The sequence below is a fragment of the Neopelma chrysocephalum genome, unplaced genomic scaffold (assembly GCF_003984885.1).
Source record: "Neopelma chrysocephalum unplaced genomic scaffold, ASM398488v2 Primary Assembly neopelma1_98, whole genome shotgun sequence".
Classification (NCBI taxonomy): Eukaryota; Metazoa; Chordata; class Aves; order Passeriformes; family Pipridae; genus Neopelma; species Neopelma chrysocephalum.
The window spans coordinates 4,819,523-4,829,533 of NW_020897761.1; the positions used below are offsets into that span (position 1 = coordinate 4,819,523).

The 10,011-nt window shown below is 37.7% G+C and overlaps 1 protein-coding gene across 1 annotated transcript; it reads left to right on the top strand.

Annotated features, from left to right (window-relative positions):
- Positions 1-3,771: 3,771 nt before the first annotated feature.
- On the top strand, positions 3,772-7,888 carry RGS21 (regulator of G protein signaling 21). Its single transcript, XM_027694736.1, has 4 exons — positions 3,772-3,782; positions 5,229-5,305; positions 6,553-6,719; positions 7,685-7,888. Exons 1-4 carry the CDS (start codon positions 3,772-3,774, stop codon positions 7,886-7,888), a joined length of 459 nt encoding a protein of 152 aa, XP_027550537.1.
- The last annotated feature ends 2,123 nt before the right edge of the window (positions 7,889-10,011 follow it).

Consider the following 10,011-nt stretch of genomic DNA (forward strand, 5'->3'; position numbering starts at 1 on the left):
AATTAACAGAGGTCATGTGCTGAAGGGCATTAATGTGTTGAACCTGATCCAGGCAAGCACCAGCACACCAAAACAGCCACTGGAGAGTGTGAGCTTTTCTCACACTGCACTCAGGTGAGTACAAGGCAGCCCTTCTAGGAACGTATGTAAATGAAAATTATGTCTTAGGTTAATACACCAATAGTTTGATTATGTAGCACTGTTTTATACTCTATCGTGATTAGTATCTAAATCAGATGTGGGTCAGAGGAACAAAAAACAACATGCCTTATTCCACTAGAAGCCAATAGCTTTTCATAAAGGAAGATAACTCAGTGAAACTAATTACTAAACATAGCTAAAAATAAAAGGTGAGCATCAGCAAAAAAATCAAGTAGTTAGCCTAAAAGTTCTGGAGATTTAAATATGTAATAGATCAGTGTTCCTTAGCAAGTAGTATTGGCAAAGGAGGAAATGTTCAGTCAAGAGATCTACATTCTCTTTCCTACAGTTCTAGCTCTCCTGTGGCCTGTCAAAGGCAGAGGACTCCATAGCACTGTCCTCAGAGTTACACAAATGTTAAGCCAGAGGCCTCACAGATAAATTTAAACCTACCCTGCAATAAGCTGAGCAGGTAAGGGCCTGAGCAACTCTGCAAGTCCAGTCTGAGCTATCAGTGAACTGAAGCTGCAGACATGAGCTGTGTCAGCTGGGCCCAGATTTACAAAAAGTTTAGGAAATAAGTCTCTGTGCAATTTCCAGCCCACCTCTATGACATACTCCTATTTCTTTTTGTTTGCTTGATATGGTTTACTGTGAATAGCCAATACAATTGCACGAGCAGCTGATGCATTTGCTTTAATACTAAGATCACTTGTTCTCCTTATGACATTGCAGTAAAATATTAGAGTTCCTTTCCAGGAACTATCAAGTTCCAAGCAAGGGAAGTAAACAGCAATATTACCAGCTATTTTTTAAGGGAAGAGGTGACTATGCCTAACTTTGGTAAGTGGACTTGTTATTACTGTCCCTGTACAAATATCACAATAACCCCATTACCTGCTGTGTACCTGAACTACCACCTACTCACACAGACTAAACAGTCACTGGACAGCATGTTGTACAATGATGAGGATCCCTCATAGTTTCTCTGTGGTTTGGTGAATTGTGATCAGTACCCCATAAAATGCAAAAGCAATTGGACTGCATCCATGTTCTGTGTGCTATTTAGAATACTCCTGAGTTTTAGCATCATTCTATGGCTGCTAAGACTGACATGAAAATATCTATCAGCACTGAAAATCTTCAAGAGATTGTCATGTCTATCATTTAGACATCAGACAATTAGATAGAAATTTTAAAAAGTGCATCTGTTGCACTGCTTGGAATTTTGTTTGGGTTTTTTTTTTTTAAATGTATTGTCAAGTGATAAAAAAATAGGCACAAATCCTGCAACCCTCCCTTTCATAGTCTCACAGGAGTTAATGAACTACTACATAACAAGAATAATATTACCTCTCCAAAAATGTAAAATAAGTCAGTTTATGATCCCAGTTCTAAGGAGAAATAAATGGAATCATCCAAGAATGATGTGTTGCTTAATTTGGTGTCACCTCTGTCCTCATAACTGCACTGACTTTACTGGCATTACACCAAAGAATCTGGAGGAAACTTGCATCAGGCCTATATCTGGAATTTTGTTACTTGGCTGAAAACTCAACACCAATTTTGAACTACTTCTCAGTGAGAACTTAGGGTACTTAAAAGCAAGGTTCCTTCCAATAAACAACAAGACACAGTAATGCATGTAAAAGCCTGTACATATTTGCAGAAGAACCTCCTTTTCGCTACATGAGAAAGATCAGTCAGCAATCCCAAAACATAACATTAGGGGGAAAAGGTATTATTTCTACAACGATTGACAAAGAGACGATCTCACTGTTAGAAAATTCAGATTGTAGCTATTTACAGTCTGCCACGCCAGAAGCTCTACAAACAAATATTGGTTGGATTTTGTACTATGTTTATCCTCTTTTACCAAAGCTCAAAGTTGGAATTGAATCAGTCACAAAGGATTTGATGTAAATGCAGATGCTGAAAGTTTTCTCTCCACCTGTAAGATGCTGAAGTTAATCTCACCAGGACAGTGCACGGAAGGCTTTTGGTCCTGTCTGGCACAGTGTTACAGTCCACAGAACATTCTCTGGAAATAAGAGAAAATAACCAATTAAGGAAAATAAGAAGCACTGCAGGAAATCAGGATGATAATTAATATTTCTCTTCTTCTTCTACAACTTTCAGAAGCAAGTAAATGCAAAACTAAGAAATTGCAGAAAGGATTTGTATTTTGCTGCCAGGAATCTTTTTTAGTAATATACAGGACTGAAGGGGTATCTTGGATCATCTTTTCTAATGTTAGCAAAGACAACAGTTTAAAATAATCTCATAAATATACTAAGCTCTATCTTCAAAGTACAGAGGAGCAGAAAGGACAAAAAAAATCTACCGGGAGACTGTAAAAAACAATACTTTGGGAAGCCTTGTTCTGATTTTCAGCCTAAATTTATTAACTGGCTGTTTATATATGTTTTTTTCCTTTGTAGTAGGATCATTAAGCTAAAACAATCTTTTTTTTCCTCACTGGGCTATTCTCTGTATTCAGAGGGCAATCATAGCTCTTCTCTGCTTTCATCTCATGGACAAGCTGGTCTTTTATTCTTCTCCTGCAAGACAGTTCAGTTCTCCTGCTCATCCCAGTAAAACACCTCTCTATGTTTGTTTTCTTCTGATTTCAGTTTTCTGGAGCACAATCGACCAGATTTGCTATTTTTTGTCCCATGGGAAGTTCATCAGATAATTAGGCCTGAAACTTCTTTTACGGATCTACCAAAGGTGAGGATAAGGAATAACCTACTAACATTGCTAAGGTCAAAACGTGGCATGTGGTGTTTGGGTTTTCTTACCTTAGAAGACAGACATAGCTAAAATAAGAGAGACTGTCCTCGGGCAGGGGGCAGCTTTGTATGTGACTGCACCATATAGGGAAATCAAGTGGGACCTAAACTCTTAAGGCTGCCCTACTTGGTGTAAAATATTTTAACTGAGAGGACAAAAATCCCTTTTTCTACAAGTTGGGACAGCTAGGATCCCAGTTTCTGAACCACTGGAAGTTTGTTTATATCAAGTGAACCAGGAAGCTGAGTAGGGTGAGTAGGGGATTGGGCATCAGGACAAGATTTGGAGGGAGGTAAGAAAATTGGTAAGGCTGCTTGACTTGGTCAGGACAGTGAGGGACAGCAAGGAACAAACAGAGGAAGAAAAGAGCTGGGGATAAAAGAACAGTTATCAAGAGCAAGAGACAAATTATATATACTCCATCTGACTACAACCCCCTTTCAGGTAATTGTAGAGAGCAATAAGGTCCCCTCTGAGCCCCCTTTTCTCCAGGCTGAACACCGCCTCAGTCAATCCTTATCAGACTTGTGATCCAGACCCTTCCCAATTCTGGTGCCCTCTCTGGACCTGCCTCAGCACCCACACAGGTCAGCAAGGTGTCGTCCCTCAAGTCACCACGTTATGGCCACTGTAAGTCGTGAATAGCCACTGTTAAAAAATAAGCCATGTTTAAAGGAAGCATTAAAAGCAGTTTGTCAATTTGCATTGTCCTGTTTGGTTATTCACCTGCTAACTGTACTGTTCCTGCTGTCACATTGCCTTCAGCTTGAAGATCAGTCAGAAAAAGAAACTCTGCCCAACCTGTGACAGTCAAACAAACAAACAGTGGAACAAAAAATGCCAGTGAAGTGAGTTGCTGTTTATGGCTATTTTAATTGTAGGAGATTTATGGGATGGGATGACCAAGTTTTGAATAATCTGTACAGCTTTTATTTTCCTTCCCCCTTTGAAGTGGATATGACTATTTTGATTCCTTGTTGTCAATTCTGCTTGCCATTCTCATTCAAGTAAATTTCACAAGGTCAGTGCGATCATTCTCTGAGTGGTGAGTAAACATTAAAACAAGTAATATTGCTCATAAGGATAAGAAGCAAAACTGTCTGTTTTATCCTGGTCTTTCATTTGCCTTTTTTGTTTGACAAGAAAGCTAGTAAACATTTACTGAATAACCTGAAAATTTGTTACATATTTCATATAAGTTTCTTACAGTTGCTAAAACAAATTTTCTGCTGCTTAATTCCATTGGCACTCAATGTGTCACAAAGTACAACATTGTGCTATGTTTATTTTTCATTTTTGTTTTCACAGACTTACTATATTTACACTTCAGCTTCCATCATGTATGTGTTTATTCATAAACATGCGTGTTTTTTCTTGTTTAAACATAATTTTTGCACTCTGGATACAAGTAAATTGACAGCTACAAAAAAGCTTGCTTGTTAAAGATGTCACTGCCACAACCTCATGTAATTATAACTACAGCTATGTTAATATAGTGACACTGTTATATAATCTCTTCATAAATTTACAATTAGAAAATACCTTTACTGGTGATGATGAGAAATGGCTACGGAATACAGCTCTCAGACTAAGCTGTATACTTCAGAGCAGAGTTTTGATAGCTGAGCAGTCTGACTCCCCCCTTAGGAATATCAAATATTTTTTACAGAATTCTAGAGTGCTTGAGATTTTTGCATGTGGGGGGTTTTTTTGTTTTGTTTTTTGTTTGTTTTTTTTAATTAAGAAAAGTGGTAATATTTTATAGAGAACAAAGTGTTTGCTCTCATGTCTAACAGAAGCTTACAGAAAGTTACAGAGAAAGAACTAAAACTATGAGTTTACTCAGTTATTTATACCACTGAGAAACTGATATAATGCTCATGTATCCTACCAGTGTTAGCGTAACATTTTAGATAATTCTAGTCATTCCAAGCACAAAGTGTCATATAAATTGATAGTTAATTCATTTGAACTCAAGAAGAAATGCAATACATGCTCTAGATAATTAATATCTCTCCTATGTTTCATTATAGTTTAAGCAATTCCAAGCATTACTAGTATTTCCAGGCTGAATAATCAAGTTGCCAGTGTCAAATAACAGTGCACTTGATGAGTCTGGGTGGTTCTCTACACTCCAAAAAAAACATGTCAAACTTTTTGTTGAGTTTCTGTTATTCTGTGCATAAGGTGGGATGAATGACTCGCCTACTCCCTCAAGAAGAAAGCCAAATCATAGACCCTTAGCTACCACAGACTGCACAGGTGAAAGATCAAAATCTTATTTTCAAAGATAGATGTTGTTTCCACAGGTCAAATGCTGGGGAAACCATGGCCTGGTCTGAGTCTGTGGATACAGTACTAGCTAATAAAGGTAAGAAGTGATTGAAAAACACATTTAAAAAAAACCAAACCACATGTCAACCCAGTTGCCAAAGATTTCTGTCAGGTTTTCACACTGCTCTCCAGTTCAGCTCTCCACATGTACTGAACCAACCAGCTGCTGCTGGAGGTGGGTGAGTTGCTGACCTGAAAGACAGAGGGTCATGTTTGTCCAAGCTGCAAACACAATATACCTTCTGGCCAGCCCTCTAGGGACGTTTAATAAGGCAGAAGTTCTCTGAAAGATTTTTTACTAAGATAACTGCTAAACTGTCCGTACAGTGGTTCTGGTTTTATTTCAAATAAAAACCTCACAAACCTTTTCTTCAGTATTCCTGTTCCAAAGAAATATACATGTTGTGTGGTGAATTAAGTCAAACAAAAAATAATTACTTCTAACACATCTAAAGTCACTTCTCTGAGAGATGCCATTCCCACTGTCCTGACACCCCAAACCACACGTAACTTGAAAATTTCCTTGTCCTTGCCTCATTTTCCTGCAGTAACTTTGTGGCCTGGACTCTGTAGTGCCTCCACACTGTTTCTGGATAGTATTAACCTAACACAACTACATTTGGGTCAGCTTTCTTTTCTCAGAGCTTGTGATTTGGATTAATTTCAAAGCAGTTTCTTGCAAACAAACCTTAATTTGTTTCATTTTTTCCCTCTCCAAAATGCAAAAAGAATGGAACAAAGAAATAATGAGGTGTCTGTCTCTCCATCAAAGACTTAACCATTACTTGAAAGGAGGTGGAAGCACCATTTAGGCAAGATAACCTCAGGCTATGGGTCAAGCACACTACAACAATAAAACTTAAATTTCTACTTTTTAGACCAAAGTCAGCCTCAAATCTCTAGTTTCCTAGTCACCACAAATTCTCTTGAAGACCAAAATCTCCAGGATCTCCTTTTGACTAAGTGTATCAGTGCTAGAGGGACCAAACCACAGCAGGCAGGTGTTGGGAGCATTCCCTCATTGGTAACTCACCAGAAGAATTCTCTTAGTCCCCTTATCGTCACTGTTATTTCATCTCCTTTATATTTCCCCCACAACAGCTTCTCAAGCCTAACTGCTGGCTGACATGCAAACCAGTATGACTCACATAGGTTACACTATATATATGCTCCATATATATACATATACACACACACACACACACGTGGGTGTGTATACACATGTATAAACTGCATTGGCCTTTCAATTTTCCTCTACCCACCATCTCATTCATTTTTCCCCAGATGGCCTGGCAGCTTTTTGGACGTTTTTGAAGTCAGAGTTCAGTGAGGAGAATGTGGAGTTCTGGCTGGCCTGTGAAGACTTCAAGAAAACCAAGTCCTCCACCAAGATCGCCTCGAAAGCCCAAAAGATTTATTCTGACTTTATACAAGCTGATGCTCCAAAGGAGGTAAATAGCCGGGTTTTTTGCATGTACTTTGGGTACTGAGGATGGGAGTCAAGTGAAAAGTTCAGAACCAAACTTCAAGGAATGACAGCAAATACAATTCAACGTGACTGTAACTTCCATTTTCATGTCCATTATTTACCAGGTAAAAAACACTGTGTGGAACTCTGTGAAGCAAAGACATTATGGTTTATACTTCACATTCTTCACACAGAGCCTAGGTTTATCCTGCCTTCTGAAATTTCTACCTAAAGATTTAAGGAAATTTATGTTCCATATAATTTGTTTTCTCTATCCATTTTTTATAATGCAATAAGCATCATTTCTTCCACATTTTAGGTACCAGTATATTGGAATGTTAATGATGACATTTGTTCTTCTGTGTAGGTATTCTAAACATGATGAGAATGCACACTTGCAAAGAGTTCCACCACAGCATTCAATTTTATCACTATTTCAAAAATGCTTACTGTGAAAGAACAAATTTCCTATTTTTATTCACATTCTCCACCTTAAATTTTTACACTGATGTTTTTGCATTTGCTAGCAGGCATGCTTTGAATGATAGATTTGAATCATGTCTTACACATGATTGAAATCCATTTTATTATTGTTAAAAACACAAAATCCTTACAAAATACATAGGGCCAAAATCTAAAACGATGCTGAGTACCTTCACTTCTAATTTAGTCTTTGATAATCAGTACTTCATAGAATTTGGCTTGGCAAAAAGATGAGATAATCAGAAGTTAGTTTTTCCCTTCTTTTTTCAGTCATGCCATCTGTTTAGGAACCAAATAAAATGAAGAATTCAGTATGCTAGAAAATGAAGGGATAAGCTTCCTATTTATTTGCATCAGTCAGGTTATTTGGGAGGAAATTCAAATGCAGACGGTGTCATGTACACAGACAGATCTCAGCTTTCTAATCAAACTGACACTTGTTCTATGCCTCCTTTCTTCCTACAGATTAATATAGACTTCCATACCAAAGATGACATCTCTCAGAATATCTCTGAGCCCACACTCAGCTGCTTTGATAATGCTCAGAGGTTGATCTACGGTCTCATGGCAAAGGACTCTTTCCCCAGGTTTCTAAGGTCAGAAGTGTACAAGGAACTTGTAAAGAAGCATCAGGACAGAAATCAGAAGAGATGGCTCCCATTTTTGTGAGAAAATACCTGAGGGATTATGAATTTATGAACGTCTTCCACTGCAATTCAGTACAGATAATTATTGATTATTAAAATGATTGCACAAACCACATCCAAGAATTGCCTTTGCCAGCTTAAGTGCAAAATGCACATGATACTTTCTAATAATGGTAGAGAAGTATTCAAGAAACAGAATGGAATATGCTAGAAATGTGAGCTACCTGTTTAATAAAGAAGTTCGCCATTGTTAGTTTTTCCAGTGCTTGCTTCATTTGTCAAAGAAATTTGCCATTTTTAAGCAGAATGTTTTGATTTTCTGGTTTCTGTTGATTTCTTCTGAGAAGTATGGCCTCCAAAAAAATTCAGGGGACTTGAATACATTTATTCATTCATTTGCCATCTTATTTGTAGTTTGTAAAAAAAGATTTAAATCCTCTTTTAAACATGTTTTATACCAATTCAAAACAGGAGAAGTAGAAATATGGTAGATAACACACTATGATAATATTTAATAAATAGGCAGCTGCTTTATAACAAATGTTCCTGGCATTCAGAGCAAATTAATGTTTCATAATACAGCTGTCTTCAATATGAATGAGTTCAATTTTCTTTGTGTTTATTTAATTCAATTTTTTTATTGAAAAGTCTAATTCAATAACTGTGTAGGCATTTTGGAAAACAAAAAGGAGTAAATCTCCCTTCGTGCATTTTCAATTAATTAGTTTTCTTTGATTTTCTAAATATATCAGTGGTACTGTTGCCATGCACTCATGAAGAAGTAATTTCATTAATTTTTATCATTTTTCAGTGAAATACAGATAAGCAGAAAAGTAGGCATAGGAAACAGTTTTAGGCAAGTAAATGTGTAAAACAGGATTTAGTCATGAGGTTATCTTTCAAACTAGCATGATACAATCTGATTCTAGTGCAATCTTCAAGTGCCTCAAGATGCACTGATCTCATTCACTGCTATTAGAGGATTTATCGCATATATTTAGGTGAAGGAAGGAGCTGTGTCATGATATTGAAGAAAAAGTATTTTAAACCATATGGGGCAGAAATAATCTTCACTATGGAAAAGAATTCTAAATACAGGAGAAAGCAATAAGATTTTTTTTAAAAATAGATACCTCTCATTTGTTATTAATTTGATCCTTCTGATGCTTTTGCTTTTGAGCTGCTCTAAATCTCCAGGAATCTCTCCCTGTTTGGAACTCTGCTCATGCCTTCTACACACCATCACATCCTCTATGCAAGAGATCCTCTCTGTTTTACCAAACTACATTAAGAAACCAATTAATTTAGACAATAAAAGGTATTAAGTAGCCTGAAAGCTCCAACATGCTGCCTCCAGCTGTGAACTGAGGTTAAAATCCTACCACAGCTTATGTAGGTAGGGTGAAAAATTTCTGCTCTTTGACACCCAGCTTCTATCACCTGGTTTTTGCTCTTGATGTCCGCAGTTCTTTCTCTTCTTTCTTCCCCAGTACTCATGGTTGGCAGAGAGATAAACATGATAGCTGAGGTTAAGCTACAAGGAGGATGTGGGTTTCTTTGGCAGTCCCGCAGCTGCCATTCATCCTGCGGTGACATTTCAGTGGAAAAATCGCAACTTCTGCCTGCAGAGCAGCCTCGGCGCCTTTCTGCACCCGGGGATTTCTGCTGGCTGAAGTCACAGTAAAGGCAGCAGTCAGGATTGTTGAAATTATATGATTTACTCAAAAACGTAGCGAGTAATTTTCCTTCCTTGCAAGTCTAATTCTCATTTTCAGAACTGGAATTTCCTGCGTGGAGGAAGAAGTGGGATCGTGCCACCTTTCATAGCAGGGCAAGTAGAAACCCCAAAATTTCAGTGCTACCAATCGTTTGGGACCTGAGGATAAAAAAGTACCTTGAAAACACACGTGTGGTCAAGAAAACTCACAACTCTCTCGGTGCTCCTGTGAACTTGCACAGTTCTGGCTTTACCCCATCACAAACAGAGATGGAAAGTGCCAGAATGATGGCTGCCAGGGAGCTCCAGTTCCTGCCTGTTTGAAAACACAGCTCAGGGAGAAGTTAAAAGCATACATGTAATAGGCAAACACGATAAAAATAATGTATGCCATTATTCTGATAACTATATAAAATCAATAGCATGAA

Excerpts from the sequence above, each read along its gene's own strand:
- RGS21 (XM_027694736.1), top strand. Across the intron at positions 5,306-6,552 it reads TACAGTACTAGCTAATAAAG|ATGGCCTGGCAGCTTTTTGG; the intron begins GTAAGAAGTGAT and ends ATTTTTCCCCAG. Across the intron at positions 6,720-7,684 it reads AAGCTGATGCTCCAAAGGAG|ATTAATATAGACTTCCATAC; the intron begins GTAAATAGCCGG and ends TTCTTCCTACAG.